This window comes from Odontesthes bonariensis, chromosome 24 (genome assembly GCF_027942865.1).
Source record: "Odontesthes bonariensis isolate fOdoBon6 chromosome 24, fOdoBon6.hap1, whole genome shotgun sequence".
Taxonomy (NCBI): domain Eukaryota; kingdom Metazoa; phylum Chordata; class Actinopteri; order Atheriniformes; family Atherinopsidae; genus Odontesthes; species Odontesthes bonariensis.
Genome location: NC_134529.1, coordinates 21,450,520 through 21,464,562, shown reverse-complemented (window position 1 = coordinate 21,464,562; position 14,043 = coordinate 21,450,520). Strand labels below are relative to the sequence as shown.

At 43.2% G+C, this 14,043-nt stretch overlaps 1 protein-coding gene across 2 annotated transcripts in view; it reads left to right on the top strand.

The window, feature by feature from the left end:
- Nucleotides 1-14,043, top strand: part of cep128 (centrosomal protein 128) — a 50,546-nt gene that overhangs the window by 1,216 nt on the left and 35,287 nt on the right. For both annotated transcript variants that reach the window (XR_012768888.1, XM_075459090.1), the window contains exons 3-13: nucleotides 365-491; nucleotides 678-796; nucleotides 1,904-1,995; nucleotides 2,990-3,062; nucleotides 3,605-3,718; nucleotides 6,076-6,162; nucleotides 7,016-7,090; nucleotides 7,246-7,375; nucleotides 8,667-8,806; nucleotides 10,782-10,853; nucleotides 12,019-12,204. Coding sequence is in view for 1 of the 2 variants with exons in the window: in XM_075459090.1 (XP_075315205.1) it covers nucleotides 365-491; nucleotides 678-796; nucleotides 1,904-1,995; nucleotides 2,990-3,062; nucleotides 3,605-3,718; nucleotides 6,076-6,162; nucleotides 7,016-7,090; nucleotides 7,246-7,375; nucleotides 8,667-8,806; nucleotides 10,782-10,853; nucleotides 12,019-12,204 (1,215 nt within the window). In the remaining variant the exon portion in view is untranslated. The remainder of the gene's footprint in view (nucleotides 1-364; nucleotides 492-677; nucleotides 797-1,903; nucleotides 1,996-2,989; nucleotides 3,063-3,604; nucleotides 3,719-6,075; nucleotides 6,163-7,015; nucleotides 7,091-7,245; nucleotides 7,376-8,666; nucleotides 8,807-10,781; nucleotides 10,854-12,018; nucleotides 12,205-14,043) is intronic.

Here is a 14,043-nt window from a genome sequence, read left to right as displayed (position 1 = left end):
ATAAAAGAAAGAAATAGAATAAAATAAATAAATAAATAATATATATACAATAGATAATAAATGATACGCTGCAATGAATCAGTGCTGGAGAGGTTAGAAACCCTGGGAGGGCTTATCAAGAACCTCACCATTAAGATAAATAAACAAAATTAAATGTATCTTATCAGGATAAAACAACAAATGGGTTAATGAGAGAGAGAGAGAGACAGAGAGAGAGAGAGAGAGAAAAAAAAGAATAAAAACAACATCACAAAAATCAATAATCAAGCAATGAATCAAGAAATAAATTACAATAAATCAAAAGACTAAACTGCAATGGCAACTATAACAACAAAAAAATGTCAAACTCTGCTTTTTGGTGCAGCTTAGGGAGAATTTGGAGGAATCGATCAGTCAGCTGCAGACACAGAGGCTGAGCAGAACCAATGGGGTTCGCAGTGCTTCTGCCTCTACCCTGCATACCAGTGACCTGGAAGGTGGCTCAGGATCAGGTAAAAAAACAAAACAAAAAAAAACATTAGACTTGATAGAAAATATTTGCTGTTAACTGCCTCCTTTTTGTTTCTGGTGATAAAACAGAAAAGCTGTGCACCTTTAAGGATTTTTCTGAATCTTTTGTTTAGTTTCTCATGACCAGCCTACATTCTCTCCTAAAATCTATACCTTTGGGATTTTAGAGGACCAGCGCTTCTGTCCCACCTCTCCGCTAAAGGACTACACGAGCACGCCGCGAAGGAAGAGGAGGTCTCAGTCCGCCAACGTTCGCTTCAAAGACCCCAACCTGGCCGGAGAGGATGTAAGGAATCAGTGTCACTTTGTGTGCAGTGCGAGGCAAAAACCTTTCTTGTAACCTTTTTAAAGTGGTCTTGAGCAACAGTTCTCTAGGCACTCTGACACCAACTGTCAGTCTAGTCACGGTCCCCGTACCTGTCCCTTTTTGTTCTTTTTTTTATTTTGTTTTATGAACCCACTGTTCACTCATTCAGGGCCCCCTCACTCAAAGGACGAGCCTGCGTTGTGTCTACACGCAACAGACAACTTGGCAGAGAACCGATTTTGAATGATATCTTTCGACACTTTGTTACCAGCAGCCCATTTCTTAAGTTGCGACTATGAAAAATGCCAAAGGCAAGACACTTGGAAGAAACAAAATGGTATTGTTTTTGCACCAACAAAGTGATTCCAAAGAATTATTGGCCCAAAAATCTTGGTGTATATCCACATGATGTGCAATTTGTCCTTTAGAAAATCTGGGGAAGCAGAGCACAAAAAGAACAAGTGGCAGGTCTAAAAACACAATACAGCAGATGAACGGCATAAACACTGTTGAAGCAGTGTGGCAACATCTTGACAGAGCTTTGGAATGTCCTTCAAGGAGCCTGGAGAACTATTCCTTAAGACTACTTCAAGAAAGAAATCTCGTCTAAGAGGGTTCAGGCTGTGTTGAAGAATAAAGGTGCTCATACACAGTTTTAATGAGATTGAAAGTCAGTTTTTGCCTTATGTACCGCATTTCCATAGATGTGGGTACATTTTAAATCACTGCACCTGTTCCCTTTTTAAAATTATTATTTTTTTTTTTTTTACTGGCTCTAGATAAAGAAATGAGAGGCGGCTCAAGACATTTGCCCAATTCTGTAGTTTCAAAAAGCTGCCACTGGAGGGCACACAGACTCAGCAGCATAAATGAAATATGTCCTCTGCAGATGTTGATGAGCTAAATTGAGTTTTTGTAGGATTTCCTTCTACTGAGCTGCTGTTCAGATGAGTTTTTCCCCTCTCAGTAGGCGATAGCGTGTCTTCACTGATGGTTGCATTGAACCTGCAGTGAGCTCTGTTTTGCTGGCTGATGGGTCTGCCGTTTTGTGTTCAGTAATTATTGTTTTGTGGCCGTCTTGCGCAGATCCACGAGTTGCACCAGTCGCTGCGGGATCTTCGCTCTGACCAGCAGAGACTGTCCCATGACCTGGACAGAGAGATTCTCCGGAGAAACAGGTATCTGATGGCTGAGGTCGCTACCTGTCCTACCAACAGGTGGCTCGCTGGGAGCTGAATTAAGGTGCCACTGTCATTATGCGAACAGATGCATGGTTTCACAACTTAAAAGAGTCTTGGGTATTGTTTTGTGAGCGCTGTGCAGTAGGATTTAATCATTAGACAAAGCAAAGTTGTGTCTAAGTAGTTGTTCGCTACAGTTAAGAAGCGTTTAAAAAAGATTCCGTCCCTCAAATGGCGACAATGGGCCCGAACAGTGAAGATGTTTATTCTAACATATCAAAGTCTGAATGAATGAAATGAATGCTCATTATTACAGCTTTAGCATATTAACAAAGTGAAACAGCGTTTGAAGCTAAAAGAGACTCTTCAACTGCTTATTTAAATTAAACACAAATCGAGTGTTTACTAGAATTCCGAAGCAAAGTTTGGATGTTTTTCTAATTAAGAACATGATGGTTTAAATAATTCACATCAAGTGCAAGAAGATGTTCATGCAGTCATTTCTTTAAGGCTGTGTATTGATGTCACAAACTTGAGTTCTGGGGTTGGTGCCGACCTGTCTCGAATACTGATCCTTTACTTTTCATACCCACTGCACTGAAGGTTCTGCCTAAACTCAGTCAGTAAATGCACGGTTTCCATGTCTTTAAATCTCTTTGATGGGGTGGGGGGGGTGTCCTTGAAAACTTGAAAACATGGTGCGGCCGAGTCGGAAGGTGGCTGATATTTCTCTCAGCGTGGATTGGAATTTTGACATTTTTGAAGTTATTAAAAAATCTCTCCCCTTTCCGAGCGCCGCCGTCCCAGAGCGGATCGATCCGCAGCCGTATTTCAACATCTGCAGCTGAACAATTATTCTTTTTCGTGGCGTCAAATTATACGCTCACGTTCTGATCGATGACATCTTGGGAAAAGAATCTTTAAAAAACCGCCGAGAGCTCTGCTGCGTGAGTGTTTTCAGGCGGTCGGGCTCGTCTGTTTTGTTTTGCAGGTCTGATATCGACACCAGGCGGGCGATGGAGAGCTTCACGGAGCACATGACAGCCTCCCAAAGACAGGACTCGGTGAGTTGTGGCTGCGGATTTCCATGCCAATACATCTTGAATTCGAGAACATCACAAAACAAACTTTGACTGGCGAAAGCTGCTGTAAAACGTGGAATATGAAGATGTTTTTCTCTCCGAGTAGAAATAGCTGGTGCATGGAGCTTTACAGGCCCGACTCTTGCAAATATTTCATTTTGATTTCCAGGCACATAGCTCCTCACTTCACCATCAGCACCGTGACAAACGGGCTGCTGCACATGACAGCCGATGTGTTTAATATTTTTTATCTCGTCCTGTCTGTGGACGTTGCAAGATAAAAGTATTAACTGTCCCTTCCAGGTGGATGCGCCGCTTCCTGATTAGACCGGGAGCTGTCGCATCTTGAACGCATTACTTCCAGTCTGTTATCAGAGAGATTTCTTTCTTTCGTTCTTTCTTTTTTTTTTTTGGTCGCCCACACCTTAATTTCCTGTCTGCTCATTAATCACATCCCTGCCGCCGCCCGCTCGCCGCTGATGTTTGCGTGACCCGAGGCGTCCTCGCTCCTCTTGTCTGTGCAGGTGTCGTCTCATGTGGAGCGGCGTCTGCAGGAGCTGGAGAGAGACGAGCGAAGGAGCGCGGAGAGGGAGAGGCGGCCGGAACAGCGGGGGGCCGTGTCTGGCGAGCCGCAGGAGGTGACTCTTTTTCTTTCCTCACATCCGCCGCACATTGCCTTTCATTCATAAAGAGCGTCAGACAAGAGCCTGCAGCGGTCAGGAAAGCACATGGGTTCAGAAGCGAGAAGTGAAGCGGGACCTCCGAGGACAAAGCACGTTAAACAAATGCGTTTACACGAAGCATGTTTTACGTGAAACTGGGAACAAAAATTTAACTTTTGTTTTAGTTCGATCCAAACTGGACTTTTTAAATGCATGTAAACAAGCGAGTCTGACCGATAGAGAGGTCCTCAAAAACAAACAGGCCAACGTTAGACATCACATCAAGCGTAGTTTCCAATGCACAGCCTTAAATAAGAATATATCAAATCATTTCCAGCTAATTTTACTCAAAGTCAAGCTGAATTGTCTCAAATTATTTGGAGGGATCACAAGTTTCAATGCTAAGATGCTCAGAGAGAAACTTACTTATGTGGCTGTCACCTGTTTCTTTTGGACAGTTCTGCTGGACGCGCTTGTCCAGTAAATTTCCCAAATCGTATCGGTTTAGTCATTCTCCGCATATCGAGGTACACTGCTGATGACAGAATGTCAGGAGCACTTTTCCTGTGCGTAATAGCGGATTTACACCTCATCCTGACTGAAAGCGAGCGAGCGAAACTGACGCGATACGACGACTAAATTTTGCGAGGGTGTCCTAAAATGCAGCATGACGATTTTGTCGGGAGTGATTCTATTGGTTCAGTAAATATTCACTTCAAACACCGAGTTCTCTGGCTCCCTTCGGTTCAGATCTTTGTGGTACAGGTGTTTGGGGTCATGAACCATCGCTCGCGGCATGTCAGGACAGGCTGATTGAAAAGTACGCATTCTAATCACTTTTTATCAATCAATCAATCGCTCGCTCGCGTTCAGTCAGGATGAGGATTTACAGCGGCACTAAGTGCTGATTGGCCACTCTTGTGCAGAATGTTGGCATTTCCGCAGTTTATTGGTGCTCAGTTTTCCCAAGACTTCCCGTTCTGGCTCCAGTGCATTGGTAATCCAGTGCAACGTGTTTTCCATCACATGCTCGCGAACGCAACCGCAGAGAACGTCACAAACTGTCACAAATAACCTTCTTTTTAGGATGCATCGCTTCAAAATGCAGTTGGACCACTTGGAGTCTGATGGGTTTTGCCCGAAGCAGCTCGGTTCTATCTAAAAACGGGTGGTGTAGACACAGCCAGCGGAGGGGAGTGCCTCTTTGCCTGTTCGATGACATAAAGGGCACTTGCACCAACTTGGGTAATTGGTAGTTTGATTTTCATCAAAGAGTAATGATTTATCACCCACCGTGTTTTCCGTTCCGTTCGGGTTGAATAGTAGCAGGACACAGAAAATAGTTCTGTTGTATTCAGCTTTTTTTGCCTATTAAGCCTATTTTGACCCCCCCCCCCCCCCCATGTGGGATATGTTTTGATATTGTGTATCCCTTTATCTTGGATCATACATGACTTAAGGGGCCTTATAACCCATGCAGCAAATCCCCCCCCCCCCCCCCCCCCCTTTCCTTAGAATGTTGACTAGAAAGAGGAGTGAGTTTTCTAAACAGAAATTATACGTGAAGGAATGCAACTTGACAGCTGAATGCGAGATGTTCAGTCTAAAGCATTTTTAGCTGATGGAGTTTTATCATTGACTTTACTTCAGTGATGCAGACTGATGGCTTCATCGCTATGTTGCCGCTATCGCACACTTATCAGCAGGATGTCAGTTAATGTTTAAAATCACTGATGCAGTATTTCTTGCGACTGTCTTGTTTCCATCTGCCATGCCTGCTGCATTTAGTTGGAGAACCACAGGGGGGCGCTGTGTAGCTGCATGCCGGCCAATAACCCTTGCACGCATGAGTTTTGAACATGCTGCGTAATGATAGGAGCCACCACTTCATTTGCATCCCTCTTCCCCCCGTAGTGCTCTAATGGGACCCTGGCAGGGCCCCGGGGCGGTGGGAGATAATGCATTTGTACAAAAATTAAGGGTAAATAAACAACCAAGAGGAAACGAAGAGGAAAATAATCTCTTCTTCTGTTAAAGAGCAGGAGAGGAGGGAGAGCAGGGGGCACATTCATTCCCCACCAATGGGCCCGCTGTGTTGTGAATCAAACAGATGATGAGTCACTTGGGTAGATGTTATTGCAAGCAGCCGGTAAGTCATCACCGCAGCCTGCTCAGAACGAGTGGGATCTAAGCTCTTGTTCAAATCCACCATGATGCCAGTGTCTTGTTCCAAGAAGACGAGATATTGGGGGGGGGGGTTGCTGGTTGGTTGTTGCATTCTGTCATTGGTCTTCCGCTGTGGTCTGTAAGGGATTTTTGTCTGTGTCCTGTAGCCTTTTGGGAAGCGCCAAGTTCAAGCCCACGAGAGAGAGGACGCCACGACAGCCAGGCTACTGAGGGCAGAGAGGGAGAAATCCAAGGTGAATGCATCTTGTTTTAAAAAAAAAAATCGAAAATGAACTCCTCTTTGTGGAAGTTTGATATATATTTATCGTGGGTTTGCTTCCTTTTTTTTTTTTTTAATGCGCAATTTTACTGGGAAAAAAACAAATAAAGGGCAAGAAAATATTTCCAAAAGTTTTTGGCTTGAATCTACAATCCAATTCCAGAAATACTATGTAAATCGTGTGAAACCATCCAATGATACGAAAATCTCATAAACCAACAAAGCATAGAGCACACAAAATGTAGGAAGTGAGACTCGGCTGTTTCTTGAAAAATATTAGCTTCTCTCGACGGCAGCAGCATGTCTCCGCCATGTTAGGAAGGGGGCAACAAAGGTGGGAAAAGTAAGTGCTTCATGGCTAAATGACGATGGCTCATTGTTGCTATGGTTGGGTTTAAAGAGAACACTTTTAAGAGGCAGAGTCTCTCGGGAGTAAGGATGGGCAGAGGTTCAGTGATCTGCAAAAAAAACTTTGTCTGCAATTTGTGGAGCAGTTTCCGAATTATGCTTCCCAGTGTTCAATTCCAAAGAGCACGTTTACTCCATCGCAAATGATGGAGACGGGTAAAAAAAAAAAAAAAAAAAGGCCTCAAAAATCTTTAGGCCATAAACAGACATGATTCTGTCATTGAATTCACTGCACGGGACTTTTAATTTCTCATCGCGTCCCTACGTTTTAAGAATCGGGATTGTAGATTTACGTTTTTTTTTGTGTTTTTTTTTTTTTGTTTTTTTTTTATTCCAATTTTATGCATCAACAAAATGGTTAAATATTTAGATTCCACACTGCCTTCGCATCAGATTCAGAATTGTTCTGTTGTCCTCAGATGGAGCAGGAGCTAGAGAGAGCCAGGAGGTTACTGCAGCAGTCGGAGGACGGCAGGGAGTCCCTCGTTCAGCAGGTTTGTTTCTGGTTCTCCACCTGATAAAGTGTGCAAATGTGCAGCAAACATCGCGGGACAAAACGGGAACCTGTGAAGGCACCCTCACTGTTTATTTTACCCACTGTCAGTTAGATGTCTCGTCTGTGTCTGCTCGCTCTGCTGATGAACACTAGGTGGGGGATATGCGCAGTGAGCTGCTGAGGACGAGGACGGAGGCGATGGCGCTTCAGAGAGAACAACTGGAGACGTCTCAGCTCAGCGCTCAGCTCCATGGGAACCACACTGTCCGGGAAGTGGGAAGAGGTGAGCTGCGAGGGTCAAGTAGCGACGTCTCGGGGGGGATCGAAGGCAGAGGAAACAGGAAAAAGAATGGATTACCGATTTGTTTTACCTGACGTTTTACGCTCAGTTCGGAGCCAATAAAGAAAAAGAAAATCTCCCAACCTGAGCATGCAGGAGGTGATGGTGAAGAGAAGAAACCTCTATCAGAGCCAGACCAGGGAGACCTGCTGAGAAAGAGAAACCCAAGTTAATTCCAACGATAATGTCATGATGCCTGATAAATGAAGGCTCTGCCTCCCATTCTGCTTTTGGGCAAGGCAAGGCATCTTTATTTATATAGCGCATTTCATATTACAGGCAACTCAATGTGCTTTACATAAAGACAAGGTATTTAAAAGAACAGCATAAAGCAGCATAAAAACAAGCAATTTAAAGAAATAGAATAAAAATTAAAACACACAGTTAAAAGCAATCAAAGAAGAGGGGATGTGTATATATATATATATATATATATATATATATATATATATATATATAACAATTAAGAAAACAACAAACAAAAAAAAAAACAATTAAGAGGATTTATAGCATTATGCCTTAAAAATATTTAAAGGAACTCAACCATAAGCACACCGAAAGAGAAATATTTTTAACCTGGATTTAAAAGTGCTTACAGTTGGGGCTGATTTCAGTTCTGCTGGTAGTTTGTTCCAGTTGTGTGCAGCATAACAGCTAAAAGCTGCTTCGCCGTGTCTAGTTTGAACTCTGGGCTCCACTATCTGACCTGAGTCAGTAGATCTCAGAGCTCTACTCGGTTTATACTCTACTAGCATGTCATTCATGTATTCTGGACCTACACCATTCCGTAATTTGTAGACGAGTAGCAGAACTTTAAAATCTATTCTGTATCTGAGCGGGAGCCAATGTAAAGACTTGAGAACTGGGGTGATGTGATCTGATCTCTTTGTTCTGGTTAAAACTCGGGCTGCAGCGTTCTGAATGAGCTGCAGCTGTTTGAGACTCTTTTGGGGGAGTCCAGTCAGAAGACCATTACATTAGTCAAGTCTGCTGGAATGAAAGCATGAATCAGCTTCTCCTGATCTGTTTGGGACATGAAACCCTTCATTCTGGATATGTTCTTAAGTTGATAAGTTGTTCTCAGATGGAGGTCCTCAGATTTTAAAACTCTCCACAAGTAAACCTGCAGTCTGAGAGACATTTATTCTACTTGTGTTCTACTTTCTCGTTCTACCTCTGTCGTCTTTGGTCATTTTAAGTCTGTCTCTTGGTGTGCTCGCTTGCGTCGGCATAGATCGCTCGGACCTGGAGAGAGAAGTGGCAGAGCTGCGAGCTCAGCTGCGCAAAGCTTCCGTTCTCAGTGAGGTCGAAGAACTGAAGAGGGCTCTGGACTGCAAGGAGAAGGAGATTCTCCAGCTCAGCCTACAGGTGAAGGTGCGTATCAGAGAAATCCACAGGAGAATGTGTGTCATGCCTCTCCTTTGTTCTTCAGTGTTTTCACTTTCTCCTTTAGAGCAGCACCTCCCAGCCTGGGGGCCGCCAAAGATCACAGGCTGAGTTTTTTTTTTTTTTCGTTTTAAATTGGATTTGCACATGTGCAAATATAATAACACATTTACTGCTTCATCAAAAGTGTGGATGGGGATGAAGAGTGTCAAACACTGCTGTTCCACGCAGGTATGTTGGTTGTTGCGTTGGACAAGTACACGTTTGTTGAATGGATTTGCAGGAATATAAAAGAATTCTCGAAAGTGGAACAGCGTGCGGATGCGTTTTCAAAGCTGCACTCTTCAGGGACACATTGAATCTCTAAAATGAGACACAGGAGGTGCAGGTGTCGTAAATCGAACAACACACACCTCAGAGATGCCTTTCGTACGCAAACGTATGAAAATGTCAGACGGGGGGGCTACAACAATTTCCACTCCAGGTGAAACGATCTGGCGGCTGTGCGTGTATTCGCAGCTTTATTTGGTAGTAAATGAAGTCTCATCATAGTAAATGTTGGCGCTTACAAGTGAAAGGATTTAAGAGTGTTGAGCCTCGAAATTTCCACCTTGAGAACGCGGAACTCCTCGTCCGTGAAGGCGAGCTCAAACCCATTCAGACAGTTTTGGATCGTCAAAGGGACGCGCTTTCTCACACCGACCAGCCATCCATCTATTTCAGGTTATTGTCCTGTTCACAACTACTTACCTGCCGGGGGACAGACTTCAGCGGCTTGTAACAAAAGCAAAAGGCCATAACGGGCTGCCACAAAACATCAAGGAGGCATGCGAGCTCGAGCTGGCAGTTATTATTTTTTATTTTTTTATGAAAGGTGATAAAGTCTTAGAGATGTGTGCGGGGTCTTTGTGAACCACTGCCTTAAAATATGCAGCAAAAGCAGCCAAATGAGTATCCCCATGGCTGCAAATGAGTGCAAATGATCACAACACGAATGCCAGTGCTGCCCTCGTCACCCTGAGCAGGGTTATTTCAACGCGCGGGTGTCTGTCATCTGCGGTGGAATCCTCTGCCAACGCTGCGTCGCTTGATCCTCTTAACCTCATCAGATGGAATGACTGTTTGAATAAGGGGATCAGATGTGAACCAGCTGTCATTGTCCCTCTCAAACCTGTGTCACTTCACGAGCGGAACACGTTCCTATTATAAGCTTTGGTATTCCTGATTGTGGTTGGCTTCAATCGAAAGCGGAAATGGCTTCAGTTTAGGCTTTTTTTTTTTATTTTTTTTTTTAACAATCCTGTAATCCCTGGTGATTCTATAGCTGAAAATGCATTTAAGCACCCCCGCTGCAGAGTAGGTGTAAAGAGATGAAGTGGGTGTTTGCATGCATCACCTGAGGCAACTCGTACAAATTTTTTTTTTTATATATATATTTGTCTCATTTTAGTGTTAAATAAGCAAAAAGGGAAGCATAATGAGGAGAAGCGGTCTTAGTTTGTCTAAGACTAATCACTGGATGACTAATTACCCTGAACTAACAGTCTTATTCCTAGCTAACAGTTTAGCAAATACCTAAATGGTGGTTTGTTATTTTAGGGTAACCTTGCTTGATGCGATTTTTCTGGGGCATGAAAGGAAACTGGAACAACTCCCCTTTCAGACCTCGACTCTGAGCATGCTTATATATAATCCAGTTTTTAGACAAACTTGACCCTCTTTGCCAACTTTGTGTCCTCCCCCCTATTTGCTCTCCCTACCTCTACCTGCCCTGTACTCCTCTTTTCTTAAAATCCATCATATCCTTTTCTCTTTGGTCCCTTTTCTTGTTTTATCTTTTAACCCCACACCCATTATCTCCTGTAAACCTTTGCCCTGCTTTTCTTTTTTCTTTTCCCCCTCTACCAGCAGTAGTATTTACTCAAATGGCAATCCTTGACCTTTCTTTTTCTCTACATGCAAGGAATTGTCATCGGACCTTGCAGGGCGTGAGCAACAGCAGCTACGAATGCTGGACCAGCTCAAAGACATACAGGTAATTTAAAAGGAGAGCTTTAGGTCTCAAAGTTTTTCTGTGGACATAGGCTGCTTTTTTTCACTAATTTTCAGTCCTTGTACATGACTATTTTCAGAGAAATGGATTTTTGCGTGATGCTATTAAACGCCGACTTATGAATCATTTGAGCATAAAAGTGGCACCTAACTCGCCGGATGAACCAGTGTTGTGTCTACACATCTTACAAAGAGCCAATTTTATATTTGTATCTTTGGGTCCTTTGTTACGAGCAGCCTGTCAAAAACGCACGATTTGTTTCCATTTCCCTAGTTTCATCTACAAAAATGTCAAAGACATCACAGTTTGACAGACACAGAACAGTGTTTTTTGCCCCAACAAGGCGATCCCCAAAGAGCTTTTAGATGAAAACCCGGCATACTTCGACATGGTGTGAGGAAACTGGACAAGTGTAGGTTATAAAACAGAAGTGGCAGGCCTGAAAGAAACTAACTTATAGAAGATGAACAGTATCTAAAAGTGAATGGTGGCTGTCAAGAAGCCATTCGTAAGGAAGGGAATGAGGGAGGAAAGGCTGAGCTATGCCAAATGACCCAAGAAATGGACTGAAAATCAGTGGCAACAGGTCTTATGGAGGGATGAATCCTCCCCAGAGCCCGGACCTCAACACTATTGAAGCAGTGTGGATCATTTTGACAGAGAACGGAAACAAAAGGCAGCCAACATCCAAAGAAAACCTTTGGGATGTCCTTCAAGAAGCCTGTAGAATTATTCCTGAAGACTACTTACAGAAATTTTCAGGAAAGCTTGTCTAACAGGGTTCAGGTTGTGTTGAAGAATAAAGGTGCTCGGACCAAATATTGATTTTCAAACTCATTAGAACTGTGCAAACAGTGTTTTAGCCTCAGAAACTGTGTTTGTCTCTGCACATATTTTAATAAATCGCTACACTGATCTCAATTAGAAACGTGCTGTTTCTGCCCCCCCCCCCCCCCCCCCCTTTTTTTTTTTTTTTTTTTTTTTTTTTTTGAGCCGCCAGATCATAAAATTCTGTCACGAATTGAAAATCAGATATTGCCGTGAGGACATCCTTCAATGTTAGACTTAGAAAACATTTTACCCCGCAGAATGAAAAGAAGACAGAACTAGGATTGGACTTTATTCATAGATCGTGTCATCCTTTCAGAGCCGAGGGCAGACGGAGAGGAGAGAGATGGAGGCCTTACTGCAGGAGAGCACGAGGAGCAGAGACGACCTTAAGACGAGAGCCCAGGAGGCCGTGCGCCAGTGGAGGGCGAAGTGCAGGAGGCTCGAGAAGGAGCTGGAGGAGGAGAGAGCCACGGCCCAACTTCATACCAACAAGTCCGTGCAGGTTGGTCGAAGCGGATGCGTCCATCACAGTTTTTGACATCGCAGACATTTACAGTCACAGTTTTTGTAATTGTTATGTCGACTTTCTTACGCTGGGAAAAAGTAACGTTTTCCCTTTGCCTAATTCTCGAAAGTGAGTATTCCTAAAAGTACATTTTAGGTTTCAAAAAGTCAGTCCCACACTTGAAATTGGGCACTCTATTGATTTTACACATGAAGGCTAGTTTAGACTTGATGTAAAAATGGATGTAACTCTTAAGAGGACTATAATGTGTTGAGTGTCTTTCCTGTTGATAAAGAAAGTGGCATTTTCCCTGCTTTCGCCTGCCTCCGTCTGTCAGACGAAGAGACGTGCACATGCCTATCAGTCAGCCAACATAAAGCCTCTGGCATGTCAATCTGCATTGTATTATACACTGGAAATATCTGGACACTCAATTTTGCAGAACCCACAAAACACAGTCCCATTGGACCCTCTGTCCAAGTGAAGAAGACAACCTTTATGTTGTAGAAGCCAAACAAATCCATCAAAGATGGTGGGGATAGTTTAATAACGTCTGGAAGAGAAGAATGTGGCGGTCAGCTTTAAGGCAAAGATAACTTACAAAGGCATTTTTCAGAGTGACAGATGATCTTTTCTATGGTAATGAAGCCACTCTCACAACAACCCCTTCTGCTAGGGAGGCATGTCTTTATCCAAGTCTAACAGAAGGGGTCGGGCAAAAACATGCTCCATCGTGCTATATCGCAAGGCGAATTTCTTTAACTAGCATAGTTTGACAACAAGAAGACTTAAAATGCTTTATATTGTACATAAAAGCATTATAAAAACTTAAAAAACAAGAAATTTTACATTGGAATGAAGGGGAAAAAACAGAGTGAGGTACAGTGCAGTGAAAGTTGTTCATCAAAGTCCTTTAATTGAATGAAATTAGTTTTTTAGATGCAGTGGTGAACAGGAAGGTCTTAAGAGAGTTCCACATACATGGTGTATAAAAACTGAAAGCTGCATCTCTGTATTTAGTTCTGACTCCGGGGACAGAAGGCAAATCTGTTCATAACATACCTCAAGATCTTAGACGTGGTTTGGCCCGAAACCGTTTAAAATTCTTTAGAAACCCCCAGCAGCGTTTTAAACCAGCTCTTTGACTGACAGCAAGCCAGCGCAGATACCTCAAGACACGAGTGACATGATTCCCTTCTCTCTTCTTAGCGAGGACTCTGAATCATCTGACCGGCTTTTCTAAATCAGTCTGACACATAAGTCCATACGATATTCTTCTGGTGAAAGTTGGCTGACCTCACAACTGACATGATATGGCAGTTAAAGTTTAGACGCGAGTCCATAATTTTGTATACAAACCAAGCCAGATTTCTGGCTTGGTTTGTGCTTTTTTTAATAATACAGACTGCAGTTGACAACAGATTTTCAACTGTTTTTCTTTGCCTTCAAAGGCAGTAACCTCTGTTCTGTCTTTGCTTGACTGAAGGAAATTCTGGACCATCCCATTGTTTGTTCGTTCAAGGCACTTAAAGAGTGTTTGTAAGGGGTTATAAACCTCGGAAGGTTGGGTGATGCGCATCTGTGTGCTGTTCATGATCTGAGGCAGTGGGAGCATGCAAGTGTCAAATAATAGAGGCCCCAGAATTTAACCCTGAGGAACTTCACATGCTCATTTTGCACCTAGTGACACAAATTAGTCTCTGTCCTTGAAGTGGAACTTTAGAGTCCCACCCAGTTATCCGGTCTGTGTTTGACTGTGTCAAAAGCAGCGCTGAGATGCATAAACATGGAGCCCCCTTAACAGTGTTTGCTGAAACATGACACAAGACAGAAGCA